At 42.8% G+C, this 25,817-nt stretch overlaps 1 protein-coding gene across 1 annotated transcript in view; it reads left to right on the top strand.

Moving 5' to 3' along the window:
* The window catches only part of NF1 (neurofibromin 1), a 327,459-nt gene that overhangs the window by 63,274 nt on the left and 238,368 nt on the right, over window positions 1-25,817 (top strand). The window contains exons 3-5 of the mRNA XM_014548834.1: window positions 939-1,068; window positions 8,180-8,251; window positions 8,741-8,821. Of these exons, the coding sequence (XP_014404320.1) occupies window positions 1,066-1,068; window positions 8,180-8,251; window positions 8,741-8,821 (156 nt within the window). The 5' untranslated portion in view covers window positions 939-1,065. The remainder of the gene's footprint in view (window positions 1-938; window positions 1,069-8,179; window positions 8,252-8,740; window positions 8,822-25,817) is intronic.

Here is a 25,817-nt window from a genome sequence, read left to right on the forward strand (position 1 = left end):
GCATTAGGAAAGAACCACTGTTCTAGATGATGTTTTATAGAATTTCATACCTGAAACCTATATAATTTTATTAACCAATGTCACCACAATAAATTAAATAAAAAAATGAAAAGAAAATATCACCGTCTAAAAACCAAAATAAAATGAAATCATATGTATAAACTGTGGTGACTTGTAAATGTATTTCTGGAGTTTTTCTAATATCAGCAAGGGAACTAACATATAACATAAATTGTGATTCAGTCATTCTAGTAGGCCTGAATTAATTCACCCATGATAGAGGACATTTGTCAAGTTTGCGACTGCTTAGCTTCTAAGCCTTCCCTCTATTTGGGGGAACTTCCCACTGTGTGAATCAAAGCAAGCCTCACCTTCCACTAGGGAAGTAGGAAGATCTAGAGACTAACCTCTTAGGACAAGGGCAAATGTCCTTAATTAGGACAAAGGCAAATGACTTAGGCTGGCCAATCAGATGCTCTTGCATGGAACTTTAAATTGTGAGTAAATGAGGCAAAAATGAATGAAAAGTTAGGATCCCTGGCCCCAGCAGGTTTGGCTCAGTGGATAGAGCATCAGACTGCAGACTGAAGGGTCCTGGGTTCGATTCCCGTCAAGGGCACATGCCTGGGTTGCAAGCTCGATCCCTAGTAGGGGGCATGCAGGAGGCAGCCAATCAATGATTCTCTCTCATCATTGATGTTTCTATCTCTCTCTCTCTCCCTTCCTCTCTGAAATCAATAAAAATATATTTAAAAAAAAAAGAAAAAGAAAAGAAAAGTTAGGATCCCTGTATATTAGAAGGATCTGACTGAGGAACCCAGATTGGATTGTTTTTGCTAAAAGATGATTATCTTGTGTTCTTCTCCGTAGGCCCCTATCTTAATTTTGTTTGGTTCTCCAAATTCTTGGTAGCTTTATAATCTCCTTTCTGTTTACAGTAACCAGAGTTGTTTCCTGCTGCTTGCAACCAAGCATTGACTGTACATGTTTGGAATGCAAAGTCCCAAGTCCATTTCCAAGTGTTGTCGGGATACCTAGATGACTACAGTCTGAAATACGCTGCACATGGTAAGTGAGAGTACAGGCTTGAGTTCAAATCTTGGCTGCCACTTGCTAGCTGGGTCATCTCCTGCATGTTCCTTATCTTCTTAGGACATCTTAAGAACACTTTGTAAATGGTAACTAAAGCCCATTTGAACAAGCACTCATAAACATAACAGTTTTGTGTGTTTTTTAAAATGTTTTTATTGATTTTTAGAGATATAGGAAGGGAGAGGAATAGAAAGATAGAAACATCAATGAGAGAGAAACATCATTGATCGGCTGCCTCCTGCATGCTTTTTCCTGGGGTCGAGCCTGCAACTGCGCATGTGCCTTGACCTCTTAGTTCATGGATTGGTGCTCAACTGCTGAGCCACACCGGCCGGGCTAAACATACCAGTTTTTAAAATCAGGAAGCAAACAATGATTGCCCAAACCCTGAGGTCACTGACATTGTTTTTGGAGAGAAGTCTAACAATTTCTGAAATCTCCTGCCACCTCTCATCCCCTTTCAGAGAAAAATGTCTGTGGTTCCTGTGTATCTGGGCCCATGTTTCAACCAAAGTTGTTTGGACCAAGGATTGACACCTGATTCAAAAGCTATCCTCTGTAAGCCAGACAGCAGCCCATGAGATGTCCTGATACAAGTTTGTCAGAAAAGGAGCACCTTCTGCAGGTTGGTGTCTGGCTGACTCAGTTGGACTGCTGGAGATATTGAGGCAAACAGTCAGAAAAAAGAGGCAGTAGAGACAGTCATGATGCAGGTTGGAGTCTAGAGTCTCAAGCAAAAGGTACCCGCTGCTGAGAGGCCAGCAAGATAAGCCGACAACTGAGGAAGACAGAAAACAAGTAACTTAAGCACTTACCAGTTCTGCCTATTCGTTTAGATAAGCAGGTACCTGTGTTGTATCTCAAATGCCAGCTGGTTTTCTTGATTTCCTATTTTCTCACTTACTTCTCCTTGTAACCATATAGCAAGCCCCACTGACTGAGAAAACCTGACGAGAACTCTGTTTCTTGCTATCCGTGGTAGACTGAATAAGCCCTCCCTCCTATATGTCTATATCCTAATACCCAGAACCTGTGATTGTTACTTTATAGGGCAAAAAGGATTTTGAAGATGTGATTAAATTAAAGGTGTTGAGCCCTGGCCAGTGTGGCTCAATTGGTTGGAGCGCTGTCCTATACACCCAAAGGTCTTGGGTTTGATTCCCAATCAGGACACATACCCAAGTTGCAAGTTTGATCCCCTTTCCAGGTATATAGGGGAGGCAACTGATCGATGTTTCTCTCTCTTTCAAAAATCAATTTAAAAAATTAAAGATTTTGAGATAGACTGGATTATCTAAGTGGGCCCAATGCAATCCCAAGGGTCCTCATTAGAAGGAAGCAGGAGGGTCAGAGTCAGTAGTAGGAGTTGTGACCATGGAAACAAGAAGTTGAAGTGATGTGAGAAAGGGGCCAGGTGGCAAGGAGTGCAGGTGGCCTGGAAAACTGAAAAGGGCATGGGAATGGGATTCCACCCGGAAGCCTGCAGAAGGAACCAGTCCTGCAGACAGGACACTTGGCTAAATCATAATGACACTGATTTCAGATTTCTGACCTCCAGAACTGAAAGGTATAAGAGAGTGCACTTTTCTTGAGGAAAACAAGCATCTTAACACCTGACAGTTCTGCCTATTCATTTACTATTGTGGGAAGGTACCTGATCTTCTCTGAGGAGATCATTTCATTTTGCCAGGAGGAGATAAAGGGAGGGAATGGAATATTAGATATTAAATTAAAATGACAAGGAAGTTGTCAATGGGGCCACAGTCACTCAGAGAATATGCCATAAGAGCAGTATTTGTAGGGAGCAAGAATTTGACATTTTGATAAAAACAAAACAAAACAAACAAAAAAACACCCAACATGAACAAAGACAGATGAGAGCCCTGGTAAAACTGAAACTGCACTTGACCCAGGCCTGTACCCATCACACTGTCATTTTTCATTCATTCAAAATCTGTCTGGAGGTAGATCTCCATGCTCTTGTTAATTACTTCTTTCAAGGCATTCTCATCATTGTAATTGAGCACACTCCTGGGTGCCATCCTAGCAGTGAGTACGTTAATGACCATATACAACATACTGAGCCAAGTACTTACACACATTAACTGGCTTTCTGGCACACCTTTCAACCCTCCTATTATAATTTATAGAGAACACTGCCAGGTGGGCTCACCTGTCATCTTCCATAAAGACCCAAGTGAAAATTCTTTTCTGTAAAGCTCCAAGTAGTTTAATCAGTTCATTCTGCGAGTTCCTCACAAAAGGCTTTTGACTGCCAAAGAGAATTAAGCCTTTTTTAAAAAAAGTTTCCCTTCATGTGGCATCTTTTAGGATAAATGCATTTTGAAGGTAAGGACTAGGTTTTTATACATGTTGTTCTTTATCCCTTAGTAGCCTAAATATCTGTCTATCTACATAAAAGTCTAAGCGACCATCCGACCATAACACTGTTCACCTGGTAGTTATGACGTGCAATGACCACCAGGAGGCAGATGCTCTGACTAGTAGAGGAGGGAGCCCGATTCCTCGTTGCTCCTGGGGCACTGTCAGCCAGAATCTGCTTCACCCGCACCCCGGACCCAGAGAGGAGGGAACCTGATTCCGGGGTGTGTCTCCAGAGAACTGCCCTCTTGCAATCCAGGACCTGTCAGGGGATGTCAGAGAGCCAGTTTTGGCCCAATCCATGCAGGCCAGGCGAGAGACCCCAACAGTGCATGAATCTGTGCACCGGGCCTCTAGTACTTAATAAAGAAACCTTTTGACATGGTGATTAGGATTATTCTGATAATTACTGTATTGATCATTTTGATAATTACTGGGTTCTTAGTGGCAGATAAAAGAATCCACTGTAGCTACTTTTAACAGAACAGGATTGGAGCAGGGTATTTGGTAGCTCAGAGGTTTTCCAGCAGTGCCAGAGAAACAGGCGAGGCTCCCACACAGCCACAACAATCCCAGGAGAAATGCCCAACCATAAACAGGACTGTTCTCATGGAAACCCCATTGCTGCTGCTCACCACTCAATACCTGTGATGGCTATAAGCTGGACACTGGAACTTCTATCAAAGCTTCCCCACCCTCATGTTGCAAAAAGATGCACCCACCCACATGCAGCTGCCACTTTATTTGAATCATTGTCACCTTTCTGGGGCACATGTGCATCTGCTTGGCAGAACCTGGGTTCTTTGCAGAATCCTAGCTACAAAGGAATCCAGGCACTGTGGGTCTTAGAAAGGGTTGGAATGGATATTGTATGGGACAGTCAATCCCTGGAATCTGTCACAACGACCTTATCACAGGTAATTTGTGTGACAGCATGGTGGCAATCATGAGGGTCATAATGAGAACAATAGCATTTTTGGAGGGCTTTCTATGTGTCCAGCACTGTGCTAAATACTCTGTGTGCATGATCTCATTTAACCCTCAAAGCAAACCTGAGAGATAGGTACTGCTCGTATCCTTGCATTAGAAGTGAAGACATTGAAGCACAGAGAGTTAATGAACTTGCCCCAAGTCTGATGGTAAGTGCAGTCAGGATTCAAACTCAGGTCTGTCTAAAACGCAAGTCTGTGCTTTCAACTAGAGTATTGATGATTTAAAATGATTATTATCTTTTTAAAATGATTATTATCTTTTTGGTCCATTTGTGAGGGCCAGCTTGACTAGCTAGTGTGTTCCCGAAGTTTCTGAAAGGCTTTTGTAAACATTGGGACTCTGGTACTTATGTAACTAGAAAAAAATATTAGATGTTCTGAATGTGAAATGCAAAGGAAGAAGTACAGCTGACCTGCCCTGGGTTATATTACGTTTGTGTCAGATCTAAGGTGACCAGCCAATGATAGGAGATGAACCAAATGGAAAAAGTTTGTTGCAAGAATTTACCTTTGAAGAGGATGGAAAAAAGCATTAAATTTCCATATCTGGTACAGTCTATACAGGTTGCTTTATCCGAAGTGGGGTGAGGGAGGAGCGACCCTTAAAAAGACTAACCTTAACTCTAGGCAAAACTTAAATGATTTTTTCTTTTTAAAAATTTATTTTAAAAAATTTTTTATTGAATTTATTGGGTGACATTGGTTAATAAAATTATATAGAGTTCAGGTGCACAATTCTAAAATACATCATCTGTATATTGTATTGTGTTCACCACCCAAAGTCAAGTCTCCTTCCATCAGCATTTATCGTCCTTTACCTTTTTTCTCTTTCAAAATTTCTAAAGCCAGAGCCAGCCAGACAAGACGGGGCCTGTCCTGTTGTGAAATGATCCTGCTGCACAGTGAGCCTCAGGGCTGAGGAGCAAGTGCAATTAACATTCCAAGTTGCGAATCACTTCCCCACCACAGGAGCCCTGCAGCATCTTATTGTGACTACAGAGGTTGGACTGAATGCCACTTTCTTAATGGAAAGTGTCCACGTTAAAGACCTACAGAAAAGTTCTTCAAAGTGATAAATTCAAACATCGCATAGTGTGTAAAACACTGAATTAGAGGATGGGGAAACAGTTTCAAAGAGCATGTGGCCCTGGCCGAGTGGCTCAGTTGGTTGGAGCGTTGTTCTGTGCACCAGACTGTTGCGGGTTCCATCCCCGAGTCAGGCTCAAACGGAAGCCAGCAGATCCAGGCTTCTCCCCCACATCAATGTTCCTCTCTCTCTCTCTCTCTCTCTCTCTCTCTCTCTCTCTCTCTCTCCTCTCATCCCTCTTTAAAAATCAATAAAAACATATCCTTGGGTGAAAGGATCATGTAGTTCAGTGTCTTCCTTCCACCCCTTCTTTCAACTTAAAAAAAAGAAAAAAGAAAAAACTATGGAAATACTCGTGTGTGTGTGTGTGTGTGTGTGTGTGTGTGTACACACTTAAATGGACTTTGAATGGTATGTGAACAAATATATATTTTTATTTTCATATTTGTTAGTCTAAATGTATGGCAAAAAATATATTCTCAAATGTGCAATTGCTTATAACAAGGCATAGAGTTAGAGAGAGAGAGAGAGAGAGAGAGAGAGAGAGAGAGAGGAATCACTGCAAGAAACTATATTCACCAAGTAATTGAATAAATGAATAAATAAATAAATAAAATAGTACTCTAGTTAGCAAAAACAAAAGTTATTCAGGTGGTCCTCCAGTGATGAAAGTGTAGGAAAGGGTCCAAGGGAACAACTGCGGAGTTAAGTGCCTACTCTGTTATTGTCAAGGTTGGGCGATCTTGAATGAGTCACTTCCACCTGCTCCCCACCCCCCACCTGGTGAACTTCAGACAAAAATAATAGGAGAGACTAGGGAGAGTGTTGGAACATGGTGGGTGTTTTTATTCCAGGAGCCCAGGGCTCCCCAAGGTGTCTCAGGTGCTGGCTGAGGGAGGGTGAGGCCAGCTGTCCAGGCTTCTGCCTCCTGAAGCCTCAGCCAAAGCAGCTTCATTGGTTTACACATCAAGCTTCTAACAGAAGTTGCTTTGAAAACAGATTTTGTTTATCCTCACGCGAGGTTATGTTTATTGATTTTAGAGAGAGAGGAAGGGAGAAACAGGAAAGAGAGAGAGAGAGAGAGGGAGAGAGAAACATCAACATGAGAGGCAAACATTGATTGGTTGCCTCCCATACATGCCCTGACTGGGGATCAAACCCGCAACCTAGGTATGTTCCCTCACTGGTAATCGAACCCACAACCTTGTGGTGTACAGGATGATGCTCCAGCCAACAGAGCCACTGGTCATATTTTACTAACTTTTTTTAAAGTCTGAAAATGTTCCTCTCAGCCTGAAAGGATAATAAAATTTTTATATTTTGCTTTTATAAACCATAACTAACCAAAAAGCTAATGGTATTTACATAAGCTCACTAAGAGTGAGGCTTGTTTCAGGAATTTGGGCCAAATTATAACAGATAACATGCTTTGATCATGTACTATATACCAGGCACTATGCTATATATCCCTTGAAAAAACAAAAATGACAACAACAAATCACCACCATGAGGTACATCTATATGATCAAGAGCCAGGGTCATAATGACCAAAGGCTCGACCAGACCAGAAATCAGTGCTGGGTTATCCTGGCGACCCAGCACTGACTGGGGCCGCTGCAGGTGCCCTGACCCAGCACTGACTGCCTAGGGGACTACGGATCAGGCCCAGAGAGAAGCCTTCAGAGAGAGAGGCAGGGTCTGCTCTGTAGCCTCTGTGGCAGCTGTTGATCAGAACTTGCCTCTCTTTCTCTCCCGGCCTGGCCAACAGCTGCGCCTCCATTTCTCTCCAGGCCTCCACTGGCACTGCTGATCAACCCCACCTTTCTGATCAGGCCCCATTGATAGGCCCAGAGACGCTGACTGGCATAGAAACTGACCAATCAGAACCAAATATGGGTCAACTGTAAGGAGCCAATGGCTGCCTAGGAGGCAGAGCTTTTTTTTTTTTTTTTAATATATTTTATTGATTTTTTACAGAGAGGAAGGGAGAGGGATAGAGAGCTAGAAACATGGATGAGAGAGAAACATCAATCAGCTGCCTCCTGCACACTCCCCACTGGGGATGTGCCCGCAACCGAGGTACATGCCCTTGACTGGAATCGAACCTGGGACCCTTGAGTCCGCAGGCCGACACTCTATCCACTGAGCCAAACCAGTTAGGGCTGAGGCAGAGCTTTTGACACTGACTGGCATAGAAATTGGCCAGCAGAGGAGGGCAGTTAGGGGCGATATCAGGCTGGCAGGGGAGGCCCCTTGGGGGGCGAGATCAGGCTGGCAAGGGAGGGCAGTTAGGGGCAATCAGGCAGGCAGAGAGGTTAGGGGCAATCAGGCAGGCAGGCAGAGGGGTTAGGGGCAATCAGGCAGGCAGGCAGGTGAGTGGTAAGGAGCCAGCGGTCCCAGATTGGAGTGAGTGCAGGCTGGGCTGAGAGAACCTCCCCTCTGCGCACGAATTTCATGCACCGGGCCTCTAGTTTTATCACAAATTAAATTTTCTAGATAAGAACACTGAGGCTCAGAGAAGTTATGCATTTGGCTTAGGTCATCCAGTTTTTTAATGGTCAGGCTACAATTCCAGGCAGTCTGACTCAAAACCCTTAACTTGTATTGCTGTGTTTCCTCCTGGCAGGGGAGAGAGGGGTGCCCCAGTCTGAGGGCCCAGCATCCTGAATTGGAGCTCTCCAGCGACACAGCAACACAGGTAGTGCTGCTCGTCTTGATTTCACATGCAGCTGTTCTGCACATTTGCAGTCACCTTGCACTCATGACTCAATTTCCAGACTCGACCCATTCAGCTAGTTGTTTGGTAGTCGTGCTCCAGGCATGCTGCTTTCAGCCAAACCATGAGTGGCTTCTGTTTCATGGTACAGACTTTGCTGTGAGGGTTTATCTGTGTGGGGGCTCATTGCCTCCTTGCAATGAAATTACTCATGTTCTGAAAATTCTCTGGGTGCTCCGGCTAAGTCCCTGGTTCACATTCTGGGGACCTACTTTCTGATCAGCAATCATATCCCTGCTCCTGCTGTCACTTATTTTCCTTTTGCCCAGACCTGGGACTCACTGGAACACAATTTTCCCCTCTCTCTCCACCCGTCCACCCCCCCCCCCCCCCCCCAAATTCTACTGCCTCTGGGGTGGGGGAGTGGAGAACCCCCTTTGAGATTTTCAAAGTGGTTTATTTCCCTACTAGCAACCATGGAGGGGACATACCAAACACCACACTAAGTGCTTTACAAGAAATAACTCATTGATTCCTTGTAACAACCCTGAGGTAAGTACTATCATTATCCCTGTTTTACAGATGAGGAAACTGAAGCACAGGGGGGCAGTTGGGGGCGAGATCAGGCCTGCAGGGGAGGGCAGTTAGGGGTAATCAGGCAGGCAGAGGCAGTTAGGGGTGATCAGCCCGGCAGGGGGGAGCAGTTAAGGGCGAGATCAGGCTGGCAGGGGGGGTCCCTTGGGGGCGAGATCAGGCACGGGGTGGAAACTTGCCAAAAGGTCCCTTGACTAATAAGTGACAGATCTTCTATTCAAAACCAGAATTGTCTGGCTCCAATGTCTTACGCACCATGTGCTGATGCTTCCCCACAGAAGGGGTTAACAAAAAATAACTATCAACAAGAAGTCTGGAGTTGAAAGTTGTCTTAATTGTTTATGCTACTGCAGGACTTTCCGATGCCTCTTAAGGACATCGCCTCCTGGTTTGTGCTGCTTCACTGTAGTACCTTCTACATATTCCCCAGAGTAGGGGTCTTGTGTAGACTTCTTGTGTAGAGGATGCCTGAATTGGTACTCTGCCCATATCCTCCAGATCTTTTGATCATTTTGGTAATTTCTCCAGTTTCAAGTGTGCTTTTGTTACAATGGCCTGCACCAAGGACTCTTCTCTGGGGACCTGCCCAGGGGCTGCTGGAGCCACTCTTCCTTCAAGAGCAGGGTTCTGGAAGTGCCTAGTAGTTTCATCCCCTGCTGTAGCCCTTAGCGAATGCCCACGGGTGGCGAGTGTGATTTCCTGCCTTCAGCTGAAACAGACTCAGGTGTGACTTGCACTCCAGAGTTCCCTTCAGCATAGGGCTGAATGGCAGCCCCTTTCCCCGCTCCCCATCCCCTACCCTAACCCCCACTCCTATACTGATTTCTCTTGGGAAACCTTCCTTAATAAATCACCTCAATTCCTCACCTTTGGTTCTGGGAAGCCAAACTCAAAAAAGAGCTAAAAGAAAAGAAAAAAAAAGAAACATACCTTGAAGGTTAAAAGGAACAGTTAATCCTGTTTTCAGTGTAATACTACAGAGTTCCTTCTTAGCATCCTGAAGGATAGTATTTTATTTAATTCTCACCCATCTTTTTAAGAGTTAATGGTATCCAATCTTTATGTTGCTCTTTCATTTTTTTGAAAGGTTTCTGCAATTTTTCCTCTCTCTAGGGCAGTGGTTCTCAACCTGTGGGTCGCGACCCCTTTGGGGGTCGAACGACCCTCTCACAGGGGTCGCCTAAGACCATCCTGCATATCAGATATTTACATTACGATTCATAACAGTAGCAAAATTACAGTTATGAAGTAGCAACGAAAATAATTTTATGGTTGGGGATCACAACATGAGGAACTGTATTTAAAGGGCCAGAAGGTTGAGAACCACTGCTCTAGGGGCTAATTGGTTCCTTAATCCTTAAACAAGGATTAAGAATTTATGTTGCACTCCCCCCCCCCCACCTCCCACACTCATTGCCTTTCAGGAAACGGCATTGCATGCTGTTCTCTGTCCTCCAATACATGCACTTATGCACATGCAAACACATACACATGCACTGTGCACACATGAACATAAACACACACATACCGTATGTGCCCACACAGATCATGTACATGTATGCATGCACAAGTATGCACACATACTTACTAAACACATGCACCGTAGTTAGGATAGTCTTCGGCCTGCCTGCCTGCCTAAGCAGGTCTCTGAGACATTTCTGATGCCTCCTTTACTTGTATAGCTTCTCAGCAGAGTAGAAAGGACTCCGATGGTTGTCAAGTCTGATTTTGAACAAAATGACATAATCTTAAATATAATGAGAAAAATAGAAGACACTGAGGAAAGAAGAAGGCAAATTGTAAAATTTGGGGGGCAGCTTTTTAAACATTTAAATTTTTTTTATTGATTTTTAGAGAGAGAGGAAGGGAGAAAGATAGATAGAAACAGCGATGAGAAACATCATCAATTGGTTGCCTCCCACACGCCCTCTACATGGGATCAAGCCCGTAACTCAGGCATGTGCCCTGACCAGGAATCCAACCAGTGATCTCTTAGTTCCTGGGTTGACTCTCAACCACTGAGCCACACCAGCCAAGCTGAGGCAGCTTTTAAACACCCCTGGCCTGTTCAAACATCCTAACAGTTTTTCTAAAGTCTAAGGAGACAAATGAAATGACCTTTAATTAACTGTTTAGTGTAGCTTACATAATTAATCACACTTATGATACAGTAGATTCTGAAAAGAGCTATACAGGGTGGGCAAAAATGTAGAGTTACAGTTGTTTGTATGGAAAACAATACAATAATTAATAAATAATAATACAAGAATAAACTGTTTCACACACTGACAACTATAAACCTGCTTTTGCCCACCCTATATTTATTATTATGTTGCTTGTGCATTTTTAAATGCTTTGAAGACCCCTGGGTGTATACTTATGTTATGGAGGATAATTTTACCCTTTAAATGATACAGAAGTTTATAGTTGCTATATCTGTTTTTCTGACACATTGCTGATCGTGTGAAAAAATTTATTAGCTTCATGGTCCTGAGTTAAGAATATTACTTCCAATTGTTATACTATTTAAATGAGAAATTTTTATCTTATGACATTTTACTTAAACATAGTTTATGGTTAGAGTGTTTTGGTTCAAATCTTGGTTCTAACTTTCTACTGTGAATCTGTCCTCTTAAATCTTCACTCTCCTGACCTATGAAGTAGAGATAATAATAATTAGTTCACAGGGTTGTTGCCATGTTGCCTATAAACTATTCAGCATAATGCTTGGCAGCACACAAGTGGGATGATGATATTGATGGTGATGAGAATTTCTCACGTCCTATTTCCCCTTCTCTGTTTAAACTTTTTTCTCTCCATATGACTCACACCTCTCCTTCTCTCACTCTAAGCACTTACTTCATTACTCACTTTTTTAGTATTTTGATCATTATCACTCATAGTCACTCTTTATATCATGATGGGGTATTTGATAATAATTCATTTAATAAGTTAATGATACAAAGTTTCATGCCCTATAGACTTAGACTGTCTGTGTAAATCAGACAGGCAAGTAACATGAAGAGGGTAAAAATAAACATTCTTCCCAAGAAATTCACCTCAATTCAATTAGTGAACCCCTCCTTTGTGCCTAGTTCTGTGCTGGAGAAACCTATGTGCTGAATTCAGGTGCTACCACTACTTTAAAATAGCCCCACTTTTTAATTCTGTAATATAGTGACCATACCTATGAGAACTTTGCTTAGGAATACATGAGGACCGTGAACTTATTCTTACCACTTTGGGACTCTACTGCATAGGAGTGAAGGGGACCAAAAATGAACCATTTACTTCAGAAGTGACAACCTCAGCATTTAGCCAAGTGTGTTATTCATGCTTCGTGCTGAAGGTTTTTGTTCATTCATGCTGTGTTAGGGTAATATCGTAGGGTTCTTTTTCATCTTTTTGGTGGATAGTTGTAGCACTTCCTTTTTTTTGTTTTTGTTTTGTTCATCCTCACCTGAGGATATTTCCATTGATTTTTAGGGAGAGTGGAAGAGAGAGGGAAAGACAGAGAGAAACATCAATGTGAGAGAAACACATTGATTGGTTGCCTCCTGCCTGAGTCCCAACCACGGTTGGGGCAGGGGAGAAGCCTGCAACCAAGGTACGTGCCCTTGACTGGACTCAAACCTGGGACCTTTGGTCTGCAGGCCCAACACTCTCTCCACTGAGCCAAACTGGCTAGGGCTGTAGCACTTCTTAAAGTCTTTGATAAACTGATGATATGCAATGGAATTCCCTAAAAGGGGGGGAGGGTGCAGTGATATATGCCAAACTTATTTGGCCACAGCACCCTTTCCTGAGGAGCATCACTTGAATGAGAACTCCATGCAAACCTGCTTTTCCCTTGGACCTGTATGCTGCCAGGAATCTGGTTTATCTATTTTGTTATGTGGACACATGCATTTTCCAAAAGGGGACTTTTACTGTCAAGATTTTTAAAAACCTAAAAGTTCTCATTGCAAGAAAAAATACTTTTTTTGGTAACTAATTGAGAGGTGGATGTTAACTCAACCTTTTGTGGTCATCCTTTCACAATATATGTATGTCAAGTCAAATGCAGTATACATTAAGTTTATACAGAGCTATGTGTCAATTATAATAAAACAGGGTGGGGGGGGGAACACTAAATTTTTTTTGTTGGTAGAAGTCCAAAGAACCCCTGCCAGATGAATTAAGCATTAAGGAGAGAAACTTCCATGTACTAGTGTTATAGGAAGAGGTGAATCTTAGGAGGCGCTACTTCTCTCCTACCTCATGAGGACCAATAAATATAAAGCACTGTGCTAAGCACCTAACATAAATTATCTTAATTACTTCTTACAGCATTGCTACATGGTAGATGTTGTCATTCCCATTTTGTGATTTAAAAAATCAGAGTTTAGACAAAGTCAAGTAAATTACTTGAGGGCAATTATCTGGCAGGTCTGGATTAGGTTCATATCCCTTGCACCAAAGCCCATGCCCCTAAACAATAAAAGGAATGAGGGGAAAACACGAGTATTCATGAGAGGACATCTGGATATTCTCTTCCCTTGTGTGGCTCTAGCTGCCTGGACTGAAAACAGGTCAGATTCCCCCCACGTGTATGGCCCAAAGTGGCCATGTTCACTTCTCCTACCTTAGGGCAGGTCACTCAATGATAACAGCTGGTAGTTCCAAGCACTGTTAAGATCTTTACAAGCATTATCTTGCTTGAAACTCAAAGTCCAAAGCTTGACCCCATTTTACAGATAAGCATAGGTTCAGAGAGACTCATTTGCTTATTCATGGCCACACAGCTAGCAGAACTGCCTTCAAACCCGGATCTGACCTGACTTCAAGCCACATACTTAACCCTCTCTCCAGTACTGCTCCCAAAGCACTGTACGACAAAATGAATAGTCTGCATCTTAAATATGTCCTTTAAAAACCTACCAAGTCTCTGAACTAAAACTGGAAGAAGATAGAAATATTAGTTCTTTCCCCCGCCCCAGATATTTCCAAATTGTGAACATTTGATTTTTCTTGGGGGAGGAAGAAGGGGGGGGGCGCTATGTAGCATCTAAATCTCATACCTATTTGGTGGGAATTCCACTCTTTTGGAAGGTCTTGGTGGCCCTGCCATCAGAAGCTAAAAGAGGCCAGACATCCCCTGTCCTGCCTCTTGGCTCAGCCAATGGGCTGTTCCATCTGGCAATGATGGTCATGGAGGGCGTGATGATGCAAAGACTGGGCACCTTCAGAGAGCACTGCAGCAGTGGCTGTGGAGTGGACTGGCCAGTGGCTGTGGCTGTGAGTAATGTTCCTGTGTCACATCTTCGGCTGGGTTTCCTGCTGACTCACTTCCACTGGTTCCTGCCTGTTTCCTGGGTCCAGTCACCCAGCCTCCCCACCTATTCTGTGATCCACCAGTATCCTTCCTGTACACACCCCCTCTGCTTAGGTAAACTGCAGGTGGTTTCTGATGTGTGCAACCAAGAACCTGACATGCACAACATTATTCACACATTTGGAATAATATAGTTGAAACCAAAGGTAAACTTTTGCCTTAGACTTCTTTTTTTATATATAACTTATTTTTATTGATTTCAGAGAGGAAGGGAGAGGGAGAGATAGAAACATCAATGATGAGAGAATCATCAAGCAGCTGCCTCCTGCATGCCCCCTGCTGGGGGATTGAGCCAGCCACCCAGGCATGTGTCCCAACCCACTGTAATTGAACCTGTGACCTCCTGGTTCATAGGTCATGCTCTATTTTCTACTGCCCTCTTAGATTCAGCCTAGACTCCAGCCAACCTGGCTTCCTGGCTGCTTTTTGCATTTTCTGACCCAAATATTCACCAGCCCTCTGGAGGTCAGCTTCTTCTAATGCATAGAGATAAACAGAATGTTTGGTTTCATGTATCTTGAGTTGTCCACTTGGGAGCACTTCTTACAGTCATGAGCTTGTTTCCCACAGCTCCCAGCTCTGCTAAGGACCATGGCTCACTCCACGGAGGTCTGCTAACTCCAACTCCAGGCCTGACCGAGTCCTTTTGATAGGAGAAGAGTCTAGTCCTCTCTTCACAGGCCTCACTGGGGAATGAGAAAGGGGCAGGTCTCCTTCCCCTTCGCCACAACAACCCCAGACTATGCAGATGGAAACAATTTGCTTTACTGGTATGTTGGGACAATTGCAAAGAGAATTAAAATTTAGTAGAGGAGAAGTTAAAGCTTGTGGGGGATTTGACTGTCCTAGAATTACTAGGGAAGGTAGCACAGGGTTAGACCTTCATTGGGTGGGATGGAGGGTTCTCCTGAGGTCTGGCCCTGTCTGTGTCTAGCTCTCTCAAGCATCTTGACTACAAGACTCTCGGGAAGACCACTTCACTTCACTTCACTTCACTTCACTGAAAACCATCCCTTTCTCCCTCCAGACAATTCCTCAATCAGACTGGGGAACTCAGCAGGACTTCCAGCCATGCTTAGACAACCACATCTGCAAACCTGGCAGAGCTCGGAGGAGCTGGGGAGGGGCTCTGGATCCCCAGGGCCTATGGCTGGGGTGGGTGTGGGTCATCTGTGTCCCATTATCTTTTTCCTATTCCCTTCAATGGCAGCTGCAGCAGACACGACTGTCAGTAACTTTGGGACATGTTAGATCAGATGCATATCTCCCAACATAGTCATTAATTAAAGAGGAAATTCACTAATGGGTGCTTCCCCTTTCCCTTAAAGTTCCTAGGTTCCATTATAATGCAAGTAGGGTTCAGTCTCTTTCTCATTTTACCTACTAGAACAATGGAGAGTTAATTTTTAAAAAATGAGTTTTGTTGAGATATAATTCATGAATGACACAATTTGTCCATTTAAAGTGTATAATTCAGTGGCTTTTAGTATATTCAGAATTGTGCAGCCATCACCACAATCCAATTTTAGAACATATTTTTCACCTCAAAATGAAACCCCATTCCTCTTAGCCACTTCTCATTTCTCCCCAACCCCCCAGCCTTAGGAAACCACTAATCTACTTTATTTCTCTATGAATTTGCCTTTTATAGACATTTAATAGAAATGGAATCATACAATATGTGGTATTTTGTGACTGGCTTCTTTCACTTAGCATAATGTTTTCAAGGTTCATCCATGTTATAGAATGTGTCAATACTTCATTCCTTTTTATGACTGAATAATATTTCATGGTATGAGTGTTCTACATTTTAAAAATCCATTTATCAGTTTATGAATCCACTTTTTGGCTATTATGAATAACTAGAGGCCCGGTGTATGAAATTTGTGCACTGACGGGGGGGTGGTCCCTCAGCCCAGCCTGCGCCCTCTCGCAGTCTGGGAGCCCTCAGGGGATGTCCGACTGCCAGCTTAGGCCTGCTCCCCCTGAGCTAGGCTCATGGCTGGAGAGTACAGCAGCGGTGGCAGGAGCCTCTCCCACCTCCGGGGCAGTGCTAAGGATGTCCGACTGCCAGCTTAGGATGATGCTACAAATACTCATGTATAAATCTTCTGTGCACATGTTTTTTTCATTTCTCTTGGGTATATACCTATGAGTGGAATTGCTGGATCATATGATAGCTCTATGTTTAATCTTTTGAAGAACTGCCAAGATGTTTTCTCAAGTGGCTGCACTATTATACTAGTACATTCCCACCAGCAGTGTATAAAGGTTTCAATTTCTCCACATCCTTGCCAAAGTTTTTACCTATCTTTTGTATTATAGCCTAGGATCCTAATAGGTATGCAGTGATACCTCGTGTGGTTTTGATTTGCATTTCTCTGATGGTTCAAAAGGTGGTGAGCATCCTTTCTAGTGCTTATTGGCCATTTGCGTGTATTTAGACAAATGTCTATTCAGATCCTTTGCCCATTTTTTAATTGGGTTGTTTGTTCTGTTGTTGTAAGAGTTCTTTATATAGTTTGGGTACAAATCTCTTATCAGATATATGATTTGCAAATGAAAAATTTTCTTCCTTTCTGTGAGTTGTCTATTCACTTTATTGATGGTATCCTTTGAAATACAAACATTTAAAATTTTTGATCAAGTCCAATTTTTCTGGTTTTGTTCTTAATTATTTTTGCTTTGGTGTCATATCTATGAAATCCTAGTTCAAGCTCATAGAGATTTACTCCTTTGTTTTATTCTAGGAGTTCTAGAGTTTTATTTATTTATTTATTCATTTATTTATTTTTATTGATTTCAGAGAGGAAGGGAGAGGGAGAGAGAGAGAGAGAGAAAGAGAGAGAGAGAGAGAGAGAGAGAGAGAGAGAGAGAGAGAATAGGCTGCCTCCTGCATGCCCCCCACTGGGGATTGAGCTGGCAACCTGGGCCATGTGCCTTGACTGGAATTGAACCAGGGACCCTTCAGTCCACAGGCCGACACTATCCACTGAGCCAAACCAGCTATGGCAAGGAGTCCTAGAGTGTTAGCTCTTACCTTTAGATCTTTGATCCATGTTTAGTTAACATTTATATATGGTTTGAATTAGAGGTTCAGCTTCACTCATTTGCATGTGGATACCCAGCACCATTTGTTGAAAGGGCTATTCTTTCCCCAACGAATTGTCTTGACATCTTTGTTGACAACCAATTGACTCTAAGTGTGGCCTCTCAATTCTATTCCATGCTCTATATGTTTGTCTTTATGCCAGTACCAGTAGTTACCCCTTAATCATGATTACTGTCTTTCTTACCCTTAGAAGAGCTCCTAGTTGGCTGATGGCTTGTTAACAACTTACTAGTAGTCTTGGAAAGGGAATAAGGCCACACACAGAAAGAAGGGGAGGTAGCCGCTTCTGTGCTATGCCTCATCTTGTGCTGCTCTCATCTCTCCAAGAGTGGGATCCACAGCTTTGAAGTGTTATCAGTGATGTCTTTGTTCACTTACCCACTTGTAACACATTGTGCAGTTTATGTGTACCTAAGTGGATCTATAGATTGTATTATCTAGATTCAAATAAACTACATTTGCTGAGCCTTTCTGCGAAGGCCAGAGCTGTCAGTATACACTAAATATTAAACACACACACACACACACACACACACACACACACATACACGATAACAATGGAGAGAGTGATTAACATCTTTCTTCAGAAACATGCTATGGAGGGGGCATTTTGAAAATAGATCTTTAAATATTTCACAGTTATGTGGTTTGTTGCCAAAAAACATAAGTGTGCGCCTACAAAAACTCTGATAGCTGCACACTTTTAAAACTTGGAAATTAAAATTTATAACCCATTTAAGGTTAGAAGAAAATATTTTAGTGGCTCTTGAACCCATTTGTTAGTTTAGAAAAACAACCAATTGACCTCAGGAAAAATGGATATGCACTAACTGCATTTTAAAAGCAGCCACACCCTTGCAGAATTAGTGAGTAAGGCTGAAAAACTAATTACATTACATAGTAAGCACAGCCAATGACAACTTCATCCATTTGTGTGTATACACATATATCTTTTAGAGGGACCTTCTCAGGTATGGTTGACATTCAAGTAGTAACAAAATAAACTGAACTTTAGAACTAGAACTTTGAAAAGACCTATAAATCAAGATGCTGGAAAATAATCAAACAAGTCCAATCACAATGCTCTTAGTAAAAATATTATTCTAAACAACATGAATAACATTTTATATTTTATAATATATTAAATACCATTAATAATATTATTAATATTAGACATTTTAGTAAGAACAAAAGCAATATATCTTTAAATAAAGTACATAATATTTTAGACTATGTGTAGAATGTTTAAGCAAATAGACCTATACTGGGCATAGGGACTTAAATTCTTTTACTGTTAGAAATAGGCCTTCAAAAAAGTCTGGGAGCAGTGGCCTAAACTATTACATTATAAAGCAAAATGACACTATAAGTCACCAACAAGCAGCTAGAGTGAATAGCATTTCTCAAACTCATTTAGCCATGAACCATTTGGAGAGATGAGTGTTCCAAGGAACCTTCTTTGGACAATGCTGTATGATGGTTAAGAGTGTGAACCTGTGGTCAGACAGAGCTGGATTTAACTACCAGCTTCATCATATACTATCTGGGTCTTCTTACTAAATCTTTTTAAACTTTTGTCTCCTTGCCTGTAAAATAGAGCTAGTACTATCCACCTCATGGGCTCTTATGAACTTTAAAAATGATATTGTATGTAAGTGCATAGCATAGTGCCTGACATCTCGTAAGCACTTCTTGAAAGGAAACTTCTAGTATTCTGTCACCTATGATAGTTATTTAGAGACCTGTCTTACCTTTCATATCTACACTTCTCCAGGGCAAGGATTGAAATTTCTATTACAAGTGCCATCTAACACTTAGCTGCAATAGATGTTCATGAGTGAATAAGGAAATGAATGATATAAGCAGAATTCTCTGAAGCTAAAGAGTGGGAGATTAAGCCCTGACAGAGTAGCTCAGTTGGTTAGAGCTTTGTCATGATATGCTAAGGTTGTATGTTTGATCCGGGTCAGGGCACATACAAGAATCAACCAATACCCAATCAGTATGGCTTAGTGATTGAGCATTGATCTATGAACCAGGAGGTCACGGTTTGATTCCCCCATCAGGGTCAGGGCACATGCCTGGGTTGCAGGCTCGATCCCCAGTGGGGGATGGGTAGGTGCAGGAAGCAGCCAATCAATGATTCTCTCTCATCATTGATATTTCTGTCCCTCCCTCTCTGAAACCAATTAAAATATATATATTTTTAAAAGAATCAACCAATGACTGCATAAATAAGTGAAACAACAAATCAATGTCTCCCTCTTTCTCAAAAACAATCAATAAAAAAAAGAGTGGGAGATTAAGTATATCACCCAAAACTGGAGGGAAAACATTAATTTCTCAGCAGTTTGTAACTCACATTTTAATGACTAGACCAGAACACTTGCATAGGATGAGTCCTCATAGCAGCTTTTGTTACCTAGGCAGTGATAACAATTAGCCAGTCATTAATTCTTTCTAGCTGCTCCTCTTTGATTAGTTGTTCAAAACAAATTTATTATGGTTCTCCTGCCATTTGGTATTGCTAGGAGCTGGAAGCCTAGAACACCTGAGATGAAGGCAGGATGACTATGAGTGTCTTAAAGGTCAGGGAAGCAAGGACTGGAGTGGCCAGGGAAGTTCAGCCATGAGAGGTTAAGCTAGGCTTCCTCCCACCCCAGCTATGAGATATACCTGACAAATAAAATTGTAATATATATTTAAAGTGTACAACATGATGATTTGATATACATATACATTGTGAAGTGATTACCACAATCAAGTTAATTAACAAATCCATCGCCTCAGTTACTTTTATTTGGTGAGAACGCTTAAGATCTATTCTCTTAGCAAGTTTCAAGTATATAATACAATATTATTACCTACAATCATTACACTGTACATTAGATACTCAGAACTCATTCATTTTATAAGTGAAAGTTGGTGCCCTTTGACTCACATTTTCTGGCTTTCCCCTCCCTCCAGCCCCTGGCAGCTACCATTCTACTCTGTGTTTCCATGAGTTTAACTTTTTATTTTTTATTTTTTAGAGTTCACATATAAGCAATGCATACTGTCTTTCTCTGGATAAGGTGGGCTTTAAAGGATTAACAGAAGGTAAATTATTTCAGGCCCAGATGAAAAGAGTGAAGGCACTCTTTTCATCTTTCCCCCCGCACCCCAATATATTTTTATTGATTTCAGAGAGGAAGGGATAGGGAGAGAGGGATAGAAACATCAATGATAAGAGGGAATGATTGATTGGCTGCCTCCTGCACACCCCCTATTGGGGATTGAGCCTGCAACCCAGGCATGTGCCCTTGACCAGAGGCCGATGCTCTATCCACTGAGCAAAACTGGCTAGGACGATAGAGTCCACTTCTATCTCTCATTTTTCTTTGTGCCCCATCCCCCCATGTTCCTATTACAGTGTTTTGTTGTAGTAGTCCTAATGATACTCCTCCTCCTCCTGATGACATACTAGTACTTAATTAATAATAACTAATGCAAATGTCATAGGTCTCAAATAGGCCTCACCTGCCCAATTTTGGGGTGGTATTGCATTCAGAGAAAGAACATAGCAACCCAAATGAAGGTAATTCCTATGTACGTTGTTCAGTTTACAACCCACAGTAACACTTTGGAAAGTCACCTCCCCTTCCGTTCCTGCAGGTCTCCATTCAGCAGCTGCTTACACCCCTTTCTCTTTCTATTTCTTACTCTCCACTGGTAACAGTTAGGGCTGCTTTCAGCTGCATATAACTGAGACTTGTATGCATGTGCTTAACCAAATGGAGGTTTCACTTTCCTTTTGTAACCAGAACTCCAGAGGTAGGCAGTTCAGGGCAGGTATCATTGCTTGAGGAAATGTCAGGAACCCAGCCTTTCCCCAGTTTCCATCTTCTGCAAAATGGCTGCGTCACCTCCAGGCTTTGAATCTGTCTTCTCAGTGGCAAGAGAAATGAAAAGCAAATGACAAAAGCTTTGTGCATGCCAGCGGAGGTTTCACTTTTGTTTTTATTTTTTAAAATCAGGAATATAATAGTTTTTTTTGAAACTCCACCTAGTAGAGTTCTAGTTATATCTCCTTGGCAGAATTGGGTCAAATGGCCATCTTTAGTAGAGATTTTTGTTTGTTCATTTTTTTTTTTTATAAAGTAGACACATTGTTCCCTCAGCACACAATTGGGGGAGAAAGGAAAGAATGATGGTTAGACAACTGGCAGTGTGTACTGATTTCTCTCCACCAAAGTGCTCCTTGAACTTCCTCTAACTCTTCTCTCTTCTTGCCCTCTTTCCACTGCTATTCTTTTTTTTCCCTTTTAAGATCAAAGTGGACTTTTTCTCTTCCAGCTTTCTCCACCTAAGAAATAGCTGCCATATGCCAAGCACTGTGACAGCCTGTAAAGCAGGTAGTTTTATTATTGTCCCACTTATAGATGGGGAAGGGGGCGTAGAGTGGTGAGTTAACTTGCCAAGGTCATATCACGAGTAAGAAATAGTGCTGTCATTTGATCCCAACTGTCTTAGGTGGAAACTGACTCTGAGATGGAGATTTTTAGGCAGGAAATTCATTGTGAAGTGCCTTCAGGATTAACACCGGTGGGGGAGCAAGAATGCAGGATTGGCCAGAGGGAAAAGTTAAACTAACACAGTTGCAAGAAGGGCTTCAGCCAATCATACAGGGGGCTTTGGAGCTGAGAAGGCCCTTCAGAGTAGTCCCACCTTGAGGCGAAGGGGCCATGCCTTTACACCCTTGCAGAAGTGGGGGTTCCCTAGACTGGAAGTGGGCTCTCATGAAGAGGCGGTATGACTTTGGGTGATGTGGTTCTCTTCATCTGATGGCAATTTCTGGAGAGGGTCTCTCAGACTGTCCACTGCTCACACGCCCAGCAGCAGGGGTGGGAGGGGGAAACGAGGGCTTCAGCCCTGAAGTGGACACCATGGCATCTACTATTGTCCATTTCCCTCCTTGTATAATAGCACCTCTACCACTTCCTGATGATCAGGGTCAATTATCCGTATCGAGATGGCAACTCCTTTCTTTACCTGCTTGTGTCTTAGTACAAGCAGCCCAAAGTGACTGGGAGGCAGCCATAACGTAAAGTCAATGGGACTATTGCTGTGTCCCCTGATGGAAATGTTCTCCCTTTGGGCACAGGATTTCTAGACCTGCAGAGTCCAGGGTTGGGATGGGAAGCACAACTTTCCCAAGTGGATCACTGGAGACGATGTTAAGCAGGGCCACTCCTTCCACCCCTCATCTCCGGGATCCATGAATTCTACCTAGTGGGGACATAGCACTACATAATGGTCATTGATTAGGGTACATTCTATGTCTGGAGAATGTTGCCCCTTCCTCCCAGGCCATCATCTTTAAGCTGGTCCTCAGTTGTGTCTTCAATAGGTCATTCCATCACCATATTGGGCCAGCAGTTTCTGGCTACTGTGGTGTGTTTTAGGTCCAATAGACATCATGGTCAGCATCCACTCCTGCATACAGCTCTTTTGCTGTAAGGAGGTTTCTTTGGCTAGGTTCCTGTGTCAGTGGGTCAAATGTTCTGTTGGCCCTTAGACAGTAGTGCCGGCTAAAAATGAACAAACATCCCCCAAAAGAACTCAGGGAAAGCAAACTCATAGAATATGTGTCTCTTCAAATCAAGATGAATTACTCTTCTGTCCAGGGTGAAAGAAGACAACTTGCCATGACCTGGCTGGCTTGTTTCTTGAGGGATACTGGTGCTATATCAGGACTCTCTTCCAGTCTCTGTTGCTGTCTGTCAGGTTGGGCACTTGGTGGCATCAGGAGCTACACCAGCCATGGTGAGTGGGAGCCGATGCTACTGGGCCTACGCATAGTCTCCATCCCTGTGACAGTGGCTACTCTGTACACGCACTCCAATCTCTGATGTTCTTTCTCTCAGGGGATTCAGATTTTTAAAAATTTAATCTTACTAGGTTGGCAGGGGCAGTCAGAAGCTTCCACTTGGCCTTCCCCACTATGACAGCTCTCACCCCACAGAGAGAGCTTCTGCCAACTAAAAATAAATAAATAAATAAATAAATAAATAAATAAATAAATAAATATTCTGATAAGAAAATATATTAAAATAATAAAATATATTTAAAATAATAATAAAATATTTTTATTGGTTTCAGAGAGGAAGGGAGAGGCAGAGAGAGATAGAAATATCAATGATGAGAGAGAATCATTGATCAGCTGCCTCCTGCCTTCCCCCTCCTGGGGAATTGAGCCTGAACCCGGGCATGTGCCCTAACTGGGAATTGAGCCATGAGTTCTTGGTTCATAGGTCGATGCTCAACCACTGAGCCACACCGGCCAGGCCAGGGATTGCGACTTTTCATTGGGGCAGGTCCCTTCAGCCTCCTCCTCATCGGTTCTTGAATTTTAAAAGGTGTACACATGATACCCTAGTAGACTGCCCATCTCAGTTTCCTCTAGGTACACAGTGTTCTATTAACTCTCTGAGGATCATGTCCTCTTGGTTGTTGCTCAGTTCTTGCCACTCATAACAATGCCGCTAAAACTTGCTTCTGCTAGTGAAGCGCAGCCACCTAGTCTTTATTTTTTCAAGATTCTATCAGGCCCATGGCTATCAGGGCGCCTAGCTCTGTAACATCTTCTACCACCAGCCTTTGCCTACAGAGGAGAGCCACCACTGAGCTTCTGAGTGATGCTAATGTCCCTTTCACTAACACATTCAGTATTCCTTGTGATATATGGCAGGATGTAGTCAGCTGATGGGAGGTACATAGTAAATCCACTTTAGCATGCCCCCTTCTCTGAGTCTTTTGTTCCCTTCTTCTATTGTCTTCCATGAAGGCTCTGGCCTTACTATTTTGCCTAGGGTGGGCCATTGCTTTCTCCAAGCTTCCTAGAGCCATTCTAGCAACCTGTTAGCGTTATATTCTGGGGGCTTTGCCAGGATGTAAATATTGTAGTACAGGAACATGCTCATACCACTAAACTGCTTTGTCTAGCATTATGCTTTCCTCCTCTACTCTCCCTCCCCAATTCAGCACTCTGGGACCCAATCCCATACATACATACCTATGCTCCTGGCTTCTGCAGGTATATTTATGTTAGCTAGGTACTTAGTTCTTTTAGGATATAGTGCGTTCTTCCTTTGGCAGGTCCAGCATTTCCTCAGTGGGGTTATTTTGTGCCTTGACTTTAGTTATTGGTCTGGTAGACAGGGGGAAAGCTGCAGGTGGATGCTAAGGAGGGTAGGTGTTGCCTTGCAAGGTAGATACTTCATTTTTAAGCAAGATGCATGGGGCACTTGAACAAACCCAGAATGTTCTGGGTGATGTGGGGTTTTAAGGTTTTTAAGTGCATCAACCCAGATGCCCCATCCAAAGTGTAAGGATCTCACTTCCTTCAACTGCAGCCCTGACCTTGACATAGCAGATTTGCCAGAGCTGAAAATTCAGCCTTTTTGGAATTCTACTCTTATAATTAAGTCCTGGGCCGGATCCTCAGTTTTTTTTGGCCCCCATTTATATATGCTGCTAAGGAGGCACTCTAATTTTTAATTGGTGATTCATCACCCTCAACTTTTCATTGTCTTTCCTCAAAGCACAGATTTACTCCACCAATAGCTACCCAATCCCATAATTCTTAAATTATATTTTCCTCATATTTAAAAAATGCCTGATAGATTGCATCTACCAGAGCATTCTTTTTTAAAAGTTTTTTTGTTAATCCTCACCAAGGATATTTTTCCATTGATTTTTAGAGAGAATGGAATGGAGAAGGAGAGACACAAAGAGAGAAGCATCGATATGAGAGAGACACATCTATTGGTTGCCTCCTACATGTGCCCAGACTGTTCCAGGGATTGACCCTGCAACCGAGGCACATACCCTTGACCAGAATTGAACCCATAACCCTTCAGTTTGCAGGCCAACGCTCTATCCACTGAGCAAAACTGGCTAGGGCTACCAGTGCATTCTTGCACCAATACTCCATCCCATCCACCCATCCATCACTGCTGCCAGAAGTTTGCACAGTTGTACTGCTCCAGCATGCCAGAGCCTATCAGAGTTCCACCTGGGGCCTTGCTACCAGCTGGCCAGCAGGTGACTCAGCTCCACTGGATCAGACCACACTCATGGGATTAATTGGTTTAATTCAGATTCTCTGGAAAACCAACTCTGAGGTGGACATTTGCAAGCAGGAAACTTTATTAGGTAACACCCTTGGGATCAATGCTGTGTGTGGGAGTGAAAGGAACAGGACTGAGCAGGAAGAGTAGTTGGACTAAATGTAGTCACAGGAAAGGCCTCAGTTGTACGCTTTGGAGCTGATCCCTTAAGGAATAGCCCTTCAGGGAACCTTGCATCTGCCAGTCACTTGTGCTGCTGGAGCATGGTGTGACCTGGCTCAAGGTAGTTCTCTTGCTGAGGACAATTCTTAGAAAGGGACTCATTTGAAAGCTATTGGCCAGTGACATTGCCAGAAG

This window comes from Myotis brandtii, unplaced genomic scaffold (assembly GCF_000412655.1).
Source record: "Myotis brandtii unplaced genomic scaffold, ASM41265v1 scaffold523, whole genome shotgun sequence".
NCBI lineage: Eukaryota > Metazoa > Chordata > Mammalia > Chiroptera > Vespertilionidae > Myotis > Myotis brandtii.